The sequence below is a fragment of the Artibeus jamaicensis genome, unplaced genomic scaffold, assembly GCF_021234435.1.
Source record: "Artibeus jamaicensis isolate MK-2021 breed Jamaican fruit bat unplaced genomic scaffold, CSHL_Jam_final contig_2002, whole genome shotgun sequence".
NCBI classification, from domain to species: domain Eukaryota; kingdom Metazoa; phylum Chordata; class Mammalia; order Chiroptera; family Phyllostomidae; genus Artibeus; species Artibeus jamaicensis.
Genome location: NW_026521408.1, coordinates 790014 through 804033, shown reverse-complemented (window position 1 = coordinate 804033; position 14020 = coordinate 790014). Strand labels below are relative to the sequence as shown.

General features: G+C 38.2%; 1 protein-coding gene across 1 annotated transcript in view; it reads right to left on the bottom strand.

Annotated features, from left to right (window-relative positions):
• The window catches only part of RNF17 (ring finger protein 17), a 163111-nt gene that overhangs the window by 96297 nt on the left and 52794 nt on the right, over positions 1-14020 (bottom strand). Inside the window, exons 10-12 of the mRNA XM_053657917.1 lie at positions 7219-7517; positions 6334-6411; positions 4575-4733 (exon numbers count right to left, since the gene is read on the bottom strand). Coding sequence (XP_053513892.1) covers positions 4575-4733; positions 6334-6411; positions 7219-7517 — 536 coding nt within the window. The remainder of the gene's footprint in view (positions 1-4574; positions 4734-6333; positions 6412-7218; positions 7518-14020) is intronic.

Here is a 14020-nt window from a genome sequence, read left to right as displayed (position 1 = left end):
TCTATACTGTTTTCCATAGTGGTTGTACAAGTCTGCAATCCCACCAACAGTGCACTAGGGTTCTCTTTTTTCCACAACCTCTCCAACACTTGTTTGTTGCATTATGATGGCCATTCTCAATGGTGTGAGGTGGTATCTCATTGTGGTTGTAATTTGCATCTCTCTGATGGCTAGTGATACCGAGCATCTTTTTATGTGTCTCTGGATTCTATGTCCTCCTTGGAGAAGGGTCTGTTCAAGTCCTTTGTCCATTTTTAAATTGGGTTGCTTGCTGTCTTAGAGTGGAGTCATGTGAATACTTTATATATTTTGGAGATCAAACGCTTGTCTGAGGTATTGCTAGCAAATATGTTTTCCCATATGGTTGGTTCTCTTTTTATTTTAATGCTGTTTTCCTTACCCATGCAGAAGCTTTTTATTTTGATGAGATCCCATTTGTTTATTCTTTCCTTTATGCCCCTTGCTCTAGGGGACAAAGTTGTGAAAATATTGCTGCATAGAATATCTGAGATTTTCCTGCCAATGTTCCTCTCTACGACTTTAATGGTGTCACGACTTATATTTAAATCTTTCATCCACCTTGAATTTATTTTTCTGTATGTGCTCAAGTTTCTTTTTTTTTGCATGTAGCTATCCAGATGTCCTAACACCAATTGTTGAAGAGGCTATTTTTGCTCCGTTTTATGCTTCCTTTTTTTGTCAAATATTAATTGACCACAGAGACTTGGGTTTATTTTTGGGCTCTCCATTGTGTTCCATTGGTCCATGTATCTTTTCTTATGCTAGTACCAGGCTGTTCTGATTACTGTGGCCTTGTAATAGTTTGATAGCAGGTATTGTGATCCCTCCTACTTTGTTCTTCTTTCTCAAAATTGCAGCAGCTATTCGGGGTTGTTTGTGGTTCTATATAAATTTTTGAAATGTTTATTCTATATCTGTAAAATATGTAATTGGTACTTTAATAGGTATTGCATTGAATCTCTAAATTGCTTTGAGTAGTATGGACATTTTGATGATGTTTATTATTCCAATCCATGAACATGGTACATGCTTTCATTTGTTTGTGTCTTCCTTAATTTTTCTTCTGTGTTGCATAGTTTTTTGAATACAGGTATTTTACCTCGTTGGCTAGGTTTATCCCTACGTATCTTATTTTTCTTGTTGCTATATCAAATGGTATTTTTTTCCTGATTTCTGTTTCTGATATTTCATTGTTGGTATACAAAAATGCCTTTGATTTCTGAATATTGGCTTTGTATCCTGCTGTTTGGCCAAATTAATTTACTGGGTTGAGCAGTTTTCTGATTGAGTCTGTAGGATTTTCTATGTACACTATCATGTTATCTGCAAAGAATGACAGTTTTGCTTCCTCCTTTCCAATGAGTATGCCTTTTATTTCCTTTTCTTGTCTGATTGCTATGGCTAGGACTTTAAAACCTATGTGGAATAGGAGTGGTGAAAGTGGATAATCTTGTGTTGTTCCTGATCTTACTGGGAAAGCTTTTAGTTTTTGTCCTTTGAATATGATATTGGCTGTATGTCTCTCATATATGACCTTTATTATGTTGAGAAATGCTCCCTTTATCCCCACTTTGCTAAGTGTTTTGATCATAAATCGGTGCTGTACCTTATCATATGCTTTTTCTACATCTATTAATATGATCATGTGATTTTTGTCTTTGCTTTTGTTTATGTGATGTATTACAAGTACTGACTTGTGAATATGGTACCATCCTTGCATCCCTGGGATGAATCCCACTTGGTCATGCTGTATGATCTTTCTAATGTATTGCTAGATGTGGTTTGCCAGTAGTTTGTTGGGGATTTTAGTGTCTATGTTCATCAGCGATATTGGCCTGAAGTTTTCTTTCTTTGTTGTGTTTCTATCTGGTTTTGGGACTAAGATGATGCTGGCTTCATAAAAGAAGTTTGGGAGTCGGATTCCATCATTTTGGATTTTTTGGAACAGTCTGTGAAGGATCGGGGTTAGCTCTTCCTTAAATGCTTTGTAGAATTCTCCTGTCTGGTCCAGGGCTTTTGTGTGTTGGGAGTTTTTGATTACTGCTTCTATTTCATCTGTTGTTATAGGTCTGTTCAGGCTTTCTGCTTCTTCTTCATTCAGTTTAGGAAGATTATATTTTTCTAGAATTTTGTCCATTTCACTGTGGCTTTCCAATATCTTGGCATATAGTTCTTCATAGTAATTTCTTATAATCCTTTGTATTTATGTGGTATCAATTGTCATTTCACCTCTTTCATTTCTGATTGTGTTTATTTGGGTCCTCTCTTTTTTTCTTAATGAGTCTACTTACAGGCTTGTCGATTTTGTTTATCTTTTCAAAGAACCAGCTCCTGGATTTATTGATCTTTAGAATTGTGTGTTTAGTCTCTATGTTGTTTAACTCTGCTCTGATATTGGTTTTCTTTCTTCTACTTGCTCTTGGCTTTGTTTTTTGTTGTTCCTCCAGTTCTTGTAGGTGTAGGTATAGGTTGTTTATTTTAAATGTTTCTATATTTTTTTAAATAGGCCTGGATCACTATGAACTTCTTTCTCAAGTCTGCCTTCGCTGTATCCTATTAGTTTTAGATAGTTGTGAGTTCATTTTCATTTGTTTCAAAAACCTTTTTGACTTTTCCTTGGTCTCCTTGACCCATTCATTGTTTAATAGCATGCCACTCAATCTCCATGAGGTTGAGTGTTTCTAATTTTTTCCCTTGGCATTGATTTCTAGTTTCTGGTTGGAGTTTCTAGTTTCCTTTGTGGTTGGAGAAAATGCTTGATATAATTTCAATTTTCTTGAATTTGTTGAGGCTTTTTTTGTGTTTTATCATGTGGTTTATCCTTAAAAATGTTCTGTGAGCATCTGAAAAGAATGTGTATTATGCTTCTTTGGGATGAAAGGCTCTACATTTATCAGTTAAGTTCATTTGATCTAGGACACTGTTCAATGCTGCAGTATCTTTGTTGATATTTTTTGGGAAGATGTATCCAATTTTGACAGCAGAGTGTTGAAATTCCCTACTATAATTGTGTTGCTGTCAATATCTTTCCTGAAGTCCTCCAAGATTTTCTTTATGTACTTGGGTTCTTCTATGTTGAGTGCATATATATTTACAATGTTTATGTCTTCTTGATGGATTCTTCCCTTGAGTATTATGAAGTGACCTTCTGGGTTTTTTTTTTTTTTTAATTTTATTTAGTTATTTTTCAAGTACAATTTTCTGTCTATTTCTCCCATCCCAGCCCACCCCGCCCCGTGCTCCCTCCCTCCCTCCCTCCCTCCCTCCCTCCCTCCCTCCCATTTCCACCACCCAGTGGGTCTCTTTTTATGACTCTTTTTTTGAAGTCTATTTTATCTAATATGAGTACTGCTACCCTGGTTCTTTCCCTGTCAATTTGCTTGGAATATTTGTTACCAGCCCTTCAATTTCAGTCTGTGTATGTCTTTTATTCTGAGGTGGTTCTTTTGTAGGCAGCATATGTGTGGGTCAGGCTTTCTTATCCATTTAGCTATTTTATGTATTTTGATTAGAGCATTCAATCCATTTGTGTTTAAGGTTATTATTGATAGGTACTTATTCACTGCCATTTTTTCATACCTATGTTCCTTTCTCTCTCACTTTTTTCCTTCCTTTTCTTAAAGTAGTCCCTTTAGCATTTCTTGCAGTGCTGGTTTGGTGGAGGTATATTCTTTTGGCCTTCCTTATTAATTGAGAGCCTTGCTGGGTAAAGTAGGCTTGGTTGCAGGCCCCTGGTTTTCATTACTTGGAATATTTCTTGCCATTCTCTTCTGGCTTGGAGCGTTTCCATTGAGAAGTCAACTGCTAGCCTTATTGGGGCTCGCTTGTATGTTTCTTCCTTGCTGCCTTTAAGATTCTCTCCTTGTCTTGGAAGTTTCCCATTTTAATTATAATTAGTCATCCTTTAATAAGAACTACTACATAAGACTAAACAGGTAACAGTTTTGGGCATTACTTACATATTGACATTGATTGCTATTAACAGAATGAGAAAAAGGCTCTATCAGTCAAACAAATCATAGCTTCTTTCACCTTATTAGAGTGTAATCAAATTTAGCCAACAGAGTTAAAAGGAAAATATTTGTAATGGAAGCCTCACTTATAGCAAATTATACATGCTGTTAGAATTAGAATGGGCTGATTAAGTTTTCCAACTATCTATCCTCCAGGAGGCCGTAGGAAATGGATGCCACCATCCTCCTGCATCTCATCAAGTGTTCAATGACATCCTCAAAATTCATATGTGGCCATCAGGGGACTGTTAGCACATTATGAGTAATAATTTTCCCTGGAGACAAAGGGAAAACTTCATAATTCCCCTGCCTCGGGTTTTGTCATTTAAACAAAACTCATATTGTTCTGTAATAGAGTTTTTATATATACTGCACTCAGTGGTTAATTTTAACATTTAGCTAACTTACCTAAATAAAATTTAACTTAAGTTCAATAATTCTAAAACTTTATGCTCAGAGTATAAATGTTTATTTGGGTTGGACAAATATTACAATATTTACATAAACTTGATATTTTAACTTGGAGTAATATTCCATTACCTAGCTCCAAGATGTCTGAAGGGTCAAGGTGCAAACTCTTATTGCAGAACTGATTCACCATCTTTTCCATCGCTGTTGCTTCATTTATTTGTGAATACTTCCGAATGTAGAAGTGGCAAGGATGTATTACATGACTTACAAAAACTAACTCTGGAGAACCTGGATAAGAATATTTAATTATTAATAAACCATAAGTTAGGGGAAAATGCATTAAAACTGAATGCAATATCCTTTAAAACAGTATTCTGCAAACTCTAGAATACTTAGGTCCCACAAGAGTCCAAACCCAAAATAGTAACTAGACTGCTAAAACAAATAAATCACATCTTCAACAAGAAATTCTTTAGCTATCTGAACTACAAATATTTTATTTTACTCACAAAAACGTTAGATAAGTAGAATTGCAGTTCATGTGGTAGTTGATTCTAAAGTCAACTATATGCTGTAACTCCCTTGTATTACAATAAAACTTCAGGATTTATTTATGAACATATTTGGAACTCAGAACCACATTGATAATGATCAGGTTTCTACTATAGCTCCCCAAATCCTGTTTAATCTATATTATACCTAAAGAATCAACAATTCGCTTAGAGCCACCCCGAATCCCAAATCATATCAGGTTAGAGAGGTGTGAAAAAAATGTCTGGGAAAAGTCGACAGAGCAGCATTTAGGGGAAGATGTGTGTGTTTTCATGGAAGCAGGGTAGGCTACAGTAAAAGAAAGCGAGGAAATTATTGTATATAACAGTAATTAAGCGAAATGTCACTGTTGATATGAAAAAATCTCCAGAGCATAATGTTAAGAACACTATTCTTTTAATACCTTTGTTATCAGCATTAATAAATGTTATATTTTCTGTAAAAAAAATAGAAAAATAATTTATGCATATCTGCTTGTATATGCATAAAGAAACCCTGGAAGGGAGAGACAAACAGGACAGAATGGGTTAGAGGAAAAGTTTCACAGAGTATTTCAATGCATATATGTAATTTTAATACATATATTTAATTTTTACTACATGTTTTATCTAGTAAAAATGCTTAAAAAACAAAGACTTGGAGAACTGGAATTGGAGATAGCCAAGTGTAGATAAAAATTTAGTGAATGGATCAACTTAATTTTCCATTCTACAGATCACAAAAAATAGCTATATTGAGGATGGGGTAAAGGGATGCATGTAACTGGGAAGACAGCTGAGAGAAGTATTATAAGTTAGGGGAAAATGAGAGAAGTATTATAAGTTAGGGGAAAATATTTCAGAAATATTTACAGAACAGTCTAACAGGAACCAGAGGGGAGAGAATTTCAGGGGAAAAAGGGAAGGATTCACAGGAACAAATAGGAAGGACACATGGACAAAAACTAAGGGGGGTAGAAATGGGAGGGAGGTGGGGAGCACTGGGGGGGATGGGATGGGAGTAAAAGACAGAAAACTGTACTTGAACAATAACTAAATTAAAAAATGCTTAAAAAAAGAGAAAAAGAAAATTACATCTTGTGGCAGGATCACGCTCCCTTGCCAATCTCAGCTGGAGGGTGAGTCTGCCAAAGGACTATTACTCATGCTTGTATAATTAAGGTTGTATTTTTGGTGAAATAAAGAGGCTTACATTTTGAAAAAAATATGTATTTTTTCTAAAAACAACCAAAACTTTTAACATTGAAAAGAAATTTTTACTCATTGCCTCCTGCTACCTAAGAGTTCTTATGCATACAGCAAACTCTCCATCATCAACATCAGAGTTGTTAAAGTACCTGCTTTTGATCCAAAAGGAATAGATGATTTTTTCTGAGGAGGCTTGTTTGAATAACTAGGTGTCTCCATAAGATCATCTGTGAGGCATGCTTCATCAAAATAGGAAATAAAGGCAATTGTACTAATTTTGTTTTAAGTTGACAATGGCATAGCATTATTTAAAAAGCTGTATTTATAGTTGTTAAAATACTGAAAAGGCAAGACCCCTTGTATCAGTAGGTAAAGTCATGAGAGGCTTCTTAACTCACTGAGGTGTCAGTGATGATAATACAGTAGAAATGAGAGAAAACAGCATGTCCTTTTTCTGTATGCAAATGTCACTCTGGAGAGCCAACCAATGAAACAGATCTGTGGGGGATGGCAGGGACAGAGAACCAAGTGAATCTTAAAAATGGTCCTCAAGAAGGCTAGTAGTCTAACTCCACATAGTAGTATCTCACTCTCACGTTAGTGGACAGAACACTAACACTGAAAATCTAATCAAATCATTATGATATATTTAAATGTTACAAAAGAGATAATATATTCACAATAATTCATTTTATAACAGGTTATATCTCAAAGATTTAGGAGAAGCTACTATTAAATTTAAGGTCAAAGTCATGAGATTACTTCTACAAATCTCATTTATATTTTCATTTTTTATACAAGATATATATGTAAAACCAGAAACTCAAATACCCTAAATTAAATATTATATTTACACCTCAGAGTTTAGCTGTATTACTGTATTAAAATAAAAATTATCCACATTTAGAAAAAGTTGACAGTGGAGGCTGGTGTAAGCTAATAGCAGTTCCTTTCTGTGAAGTACAAGGACAGAAGGTACTAACTTTGTTTCTAATTATGATACTTTGTTTCCTTGTTTTTGTATTGTCACTCACTTTCTGTATTTTCTTCAATAATTTCTTCAATGATCACATCAGGGCTAGATCCCACCTTAGGTAGAACAGCAATGGTTTTGGGGGATGTCACAACCACCTCTTTCTGTGGTTGGGACTTTTTTGATTCCAAATACAAATCACTGGTTTCTGTTTGTAAAGGAGTTTGAGGGACTTCATTAGTCAAGGCAGACATGTCAACCTTTTTCTTTCCTGGTGATGGGAATGTATCACAGTAAGAAAATTTCTTTTCATGATTATTTTGAACATTCTGGCCAATTTCATTTTCTTGGGGATCATACCTGTTGAAAACACAGAGGCATATGACTACTTTAGACCACTTCATAAAATCTGTATGTCTACCCTCAACCCATTTCTTTTCCACAGAATAGTTAACACTTGTGACACACACAAAGAAGTGAAGTTATACAGCTGTCTGGGGTACTTAAACAGATGTGTTAAACACATCTTTTTTTGATATATATAATTTATACACAATTAATTCACTAATTTTTACGAATCTCTAAGAATTGTGGAACCATCAACACAATCTAATTTTAGAACATTTCTATTACCCCCCCCCACCCATGCACATACACATAAATATGGCACATTCCCAGCCCGAGGGTTGTAAAAGGGCAACAAGATGTGTAATCAATGTGATTCTGAAGAAAGAGGCTGACAGTCACACTATAATGGCCTGGTCCTAAAACAGCAGTGGATATAATTTTTCAAAAGAAGTCATTCTGATTTGGTCTAGGTGCTTGATTTTAAATTATGCTATTACTTCTTCTATTAATTCACTAGCTTAAAAGTAAAGTGTAGGAAACAGTGAAGGGCATGATCCTAAAACATCATGTTAGAAACCTCAGCCTTGGCTAGAAATCACCATTAGTCTGAATCCTTTGGATAAGACTATTCAATATGACTATTCACCAACCCACAGCTGATAATTTATTGTTTACTCTGTATTTTTCTATCTTCTTTACTTAGCCACACAGATTTAGGCAACCAAATCCACAAGTATAGAAATTCTATGAAGCCCTGGCTAGTGTGCCTGAGTGGACTGAGCACCAGACTGCGAACTGAAAGGTCCCCAGTGGGGGTGTGCAAGAAGAGACCAAGTGATGGAGCCCTCATGCATGCTTTGGTGTTTCTTCCCCTCTCTTTCACTCTTCCTTCCCCTTTTTCTAAAAATGAATAATTTAAAAAATATTTTCAAAAATTCTATCAAGACTTCCAGTCAAGAAGGAAGCTTAGGCAGACATGGCTCACGTCTTCACATGACCACTTCAAAATTAAAACTAAAATATAGAACAACCATCACTTAAAACCCTCGAAAGTTGAATGAAAGGAAGTCTGACAACTGTGGAATAAAAGAAACTAGATCCATCCAGACTGGTAGGAGGGGTATAGACAACAAGTGTGTGGGATAAAAATTCAGGATGGATATCTCAGGAGCAAGGAATCCCGGGCCCACACCATACCCCCCAGACCAGGGTTCCAGTGCCAGGAAGATTAGTCCCCACAGCTTTGAGCTGAACATCCAGGGCAATTGAGTCAGTGGGAAAAACTGCTGAACCACCAAGCAGTTCCTCTTCAAGAATCCACACACAGACTCACCTACTTAGACTCATTCACTCCAAGTGCCAATGCTGGGGTAGCAGCTTAAAAGGCAACTGGTATACTGGGAAAAACTGAAGTGTCTGGCATCAAGGCAAGCAGAGGCCATTGTCCCTTTTCTAAACCCTTCTTCCACAGAACCACACAGCCAGCAAGCTGGTAACATACCTGAGACTCCACCAACCTGACTACTGTTGGACCTGCCTTGGAGATCCCAAAACTCCAACCCATCCAACTAATAGGCCCATCCAAGCTCCTTTTCCATATAAATGGCTGCAGTGTCTTGGCTCATGTTTCACAACTTCCTAAATCCTCTCAAATGAGCAACAGCTAGCCTCAGTGAGCTTCTAGCTCCTATATCTCTTGCTAAGTGGTCCCAGGACTGGCACTACAAATATCTAGCCTTGATTCACAGCTTTGCTTTGCTAGGAATCTCGAAGCCCAGAACAAGTAAAGGACATCTCACATTACTTTAAAGCTCAGGAAGGGTGGCCCCAGGCAAAACACATGTGGGGGCTGACGTTGGCCTGCACTACCAGTGAAACCCCAGGGCCAGTGCACCAAGTGAACAGGTACAGACCACATCGGACCACCACCACCTTGCTCCTGCTCATCTGATTCTGCAAGGAGAGTGGAGATTGGTGGTCAGTGGTCATAGCCAATGCTTGTAGCTGACCAGCGTGGGTAAATCTCTGCCATTCATCTGCCAAAAACAATCAAGGCTCAACTAGAAGAGGACTATGTGCTCAGTCCACACAAAGGGCGTACCTTGAGAACCCAGCTTGGATGACAGGTGGCTGTGCCACTGGACCCTACAGAACACTTACTACAGTAGAGCACACAACCAAGATACAGAGTCAACACAGCTATACCTAATATGTAGAAACAAATACAGGGAGGCTCCCAAAATGAGGAGACAAAGAAATGGCCCAAATGAAAGAACAGATCAAAACTCCAGAAAAGAGCTACATGAAATGGAGATAAGCAATTTATCAGATGCAGAGTTCAAAATCCTGGTTATAAGGATGCTCAAGGAACTTAGTGAGGACCTCAGTAGCATAAAAAAAGATTCAGTCAGAAATAAATAATAGACTTCCAGCCAACAGGAAATGTAGGAAGATACATGTTGCCTCCTTGCACACCCCCCAAAAGGACAATGACAAATTTAGAAACAAAAAAATAACCAGAAATGCCAAAAAATCGAACTGTATTGAAGTCTAAAATCCAAGGAGTTAAGGAAGAAACATTCATTCAGAGAGGTGGAGACAGGCAGCCACAGCTGAGAGGATTTGCAGCAGGGAGGTGGATGGAGAACTGGAGAAGGCAGGGCATCAGATGGCAGACCAGGCAGTCCTACATTTATGTGTGGATAAACTGGGAGGAACAACTGGGGAGTGAGACAGCCCATGCTACGCAGGGTTCCAGTGCAGGGAAATAAAGTCTCAAAACCTCTGGCTGTAAAAACCTGTGGAGGTTGCAGTGGCAGGAGAAACTCCCACTCTAATAGGAGCATTCATTGGAGAAACCCACAGCATCCTAGAACCACCCACCAGGGAATCGGCAGGGGAAGTGACTGAAACTTGGGAGACAGCTGAGAAAATGGAATTGCTCCCTCTCTGACCCTCCCCCACACACACAGTGAAGTAGGTTGCCCCACCCTAGCACATACCAAAAGCTCTGCCCCTTACAATGTAACGCATGCACTGAGACAAAAAAAAAAAAAATGGCCCAAATGAAAGAACGATTCAAAACTCCAGAAAAAGAACTAAGCCACAAGGAGACAGACAACGTAACAGATGGAGAGTTCAAAACATTGGTAATCAGGATGATCAGAGAAATGACTGCATATGGACGCAAAACAGAGAAAGAGTGAAAGCTATGCAAAGTGAAATAAAGAAAAATATACCGGAAACCAACAGTGAAGGGAAGGAAACCAGGATTCAAATCAACAATTTGAAGCACAAGGAGGAAATAAATACTCAACCACAACAGAATGAAGAAATAAGAATTCAAAAAAAAAAGAGAGACTTCGGAATCTTTAGGACAACTTTAAACGTCCCAACATCCAAAACATAGGGGAACCAGAAGGAGAGTAAGAAGAGCAAGAAATTCCAAACTTATCTGAAAAAATAATGAAGGAAAACTTCCCCAATCTGGTGAAGGAAATAGACTTCCAAGAATTCCAGGAAGCTCAGAGAGTCCCAAAGAAGTTAGATCCTGGGAGGAACACACCAAGTATATCATAATTAAATTATTCAAGAGTAAAGATAAGGGGGACTTCCAGCCAAGATGGAGGCATAGGTAGACACACTGTGCCTCCTTGCACAACCAAAAAAGGGACAACAATTTAAAAACAAAAAACACCCAAACTGACAAAATCAAACTGCATGAAAGTCCGAAAACCATGGAGTTAAAGAAGGCACATTCATCCAAACCGGCAGGAGGGGTGGAGAGGACTCGCAGCAAGGTGGTAGGTAGCGAATAGGGAACAAAAGGTGGAGGCTGGCGGACCCAGAGAGGCAGAAGATTGTGGAACAGGGTGGACAAGGCTGCAGCTGGCCAACAAGGCAGTCCCACATTCCCATGCTGATAAACTAGGTGAAACAAAGGGGGAGTGGGAACTCCCAGCCTCACAGGAAAGTTCATTAGAGAGACTCACAGGGCCCTAGAACATACAAAAATCCACCAGCAATCAGCACCAAAAGGGTAGCAGGGGAAGTGATGGAAATTCAGCAGAGATTGGAGCAGGCGCCATTGTTCCCTCTTGGACCCCTTTCTCACAAACAGTATCACAACATAGTGACACAGATTACCCTGCCCTTGTAAACACCTAAGGCTCTGCCCCTCACTAGTAAAAGGTGCATCAAAACAAAACAAAACAAAAGGTCCAAATGAAAGAACAGATCAAAGCTCAAGAAAAAAATATAACTAAGTGACAAAGAGGTAGCTAACCTATCAGATGCACAGTTCAAAACACTGGTAATCAGGATGCTCAGAGAATTGGCTGAATTTGGTTGCAAAGTAGATGAAAAAATGAAGGCTACACTAAGTGAAATAAAGGAAAATGTATAGGGAATCAACAGTGATGGGAAAGAAACTGGGACTCAAATAAACAGTGCACACCAGGAAGAAAAAAAGAAACATCCAACCAGAAAAGAATGAAGAAACAAGAATTCAGAAAAATGAGGAGAGTCTTAGGAACCTCCAGGACATCATTAAATGTTCCAACATCTGAATTATAGCGGTGCCAGAAGGAGTAGAGGAAAAGCAATAACTGAAAACTTATTTCAACAAATAATCAAGAAGAATTTCCCCAATCTGGCGAAGGAAATAGATGTCCAGGAAGTCCAGGAAGCTCAGAGAATCCCAAAGAAGTTGGACCCAAGGAAGAACACAGCAAGACACATCATAATTATATTACCCAAGATTAAAAATAAGGAGATAATCCTAGAAGCAGCAAGAGATAAGGGGACAGTCACCTACTAAGGAGTTCCCATAAGGCTGTCAGCTGATTCTCAAAAGAGACCTTACAGGCAAGAAGGGGCTGGAAAGAGGTATTCCAAGTCATGAATGGCAAGGACCTACATCCAAGATTGCTCTATCCAGCAAAGCTTTCATTTAGAATGGAAGGGCAGATAAAGTGCTTCTCAGATAAGGTCAAATTAAAGGAGTTCATCATCACCAAGCCCTTATTATATGAAATGCTAAAGGGATTTATCTAAAAAAAAAGAAGATAAAAAATATGTACAGTATACTGACAGCAAACTCACAATTATTAACAACCACACCTAAAGCAAAAACAAAAGCAAACTAAGCAAACAACTAGAACAGGACCAGAATCACAGAAATGGAGATCACATGGAGGGTTATCAACAGGGGAGTGGAAGGGGGAGCAGGGGGAAAAGGTACAGAGAAAAAGTAGCATAGATTGTAGGTAGAAAAGAGACAGGGGGAGGGTAACAGTAGTATGAAAAAAGTAGAAACCAAAGAACGTATATGTATGACACATGGACATGAACTAAAGCGGGGGAATGCAGATGGGAGGGGGTGTGCAGGGTTTAGAGGAGTGAAGGGGGGAAAATGGGACAACTGTAATAGCATAGTCAATAAAATATATTTAAAAAAGAAAAATAAGCCCTGGCTGGTGTAGCTCAGTGGATTGAGCACAGTCCTGTGAACCAGAGTATCGCAGTTCGATTTCTAGTCAGGGCACATGCCTGGGTTGCAGGCCAGTTTCCAGCAGGGGACTCATGAGAGGCAACCATACATTGATATTTCTCTCCCTCTCTCCTTCCCTTCTCCTCTAAAGATAAATAAATAAAAATAAAAATAAATAAACAAGATGAAGGAAAGATGAAGATAAAGAGAGATAAAAGCAGCAATAGGAAAGGAGAGAGTTACCTACACAGGAGTTTCCATAAGACTATCAGCTGACTTCTCAAAAGAAACCTTGCAGGCAAGAAGGGGCTGGGAAGAAGTATTCAAAGTCATGAAAGGTAAGGATGTACATCCAAGATTATTCTTTCCAGCAAAGCTATCATTTAGAATGGAAGGGTAGAAAAAGTGCTTCCCATATAAGGTAAAGGAGTTCATCACCAAGTCCTTATTACAGGAAACGTTAAAAGGACTTATCTAAGAAAAAGAGGATGATTACAAATATGAACAGTAAAATGACAACAAACTCACTACTACCAACAACTGAACCTAAAAAAAAAACTAAGAAACGACTGGACTAGGAACAGAAATGGAGATCACATGGAGGGCTATTTGGGCAGGGAGTGGGCAGGGAGAGAATGGGTGAAAAGGTACAAAGAATAAGGAGCATAATGGTAGGTACAAAATAGACAGGAGGAGGTTACAAACAGTATAGGCAATGGACAAGCCAAAGAACTTATGTATATTTCCCACAGACATGAACTAAGCGGGGGGGGGGGGGGGATGCTGGTGGGAAGCTGAATGCAGGGTGGAAGGGAATAAAGGGGAGCCAAAAAATGAGACAACTGTAATAGTAAAATATATTTAAAAATATTTTAATAAAATATATTAAAAAATAAAGAAATGAAAGATACACTAATTGAAATAAAGAACAATTTACAGGGAAACTACAGTACAGTAGATGAAGCTGAGAATCAAAACAATCATTTGGACCATAAGTACAGGGAACTGTTCTGCATGGTGTGGC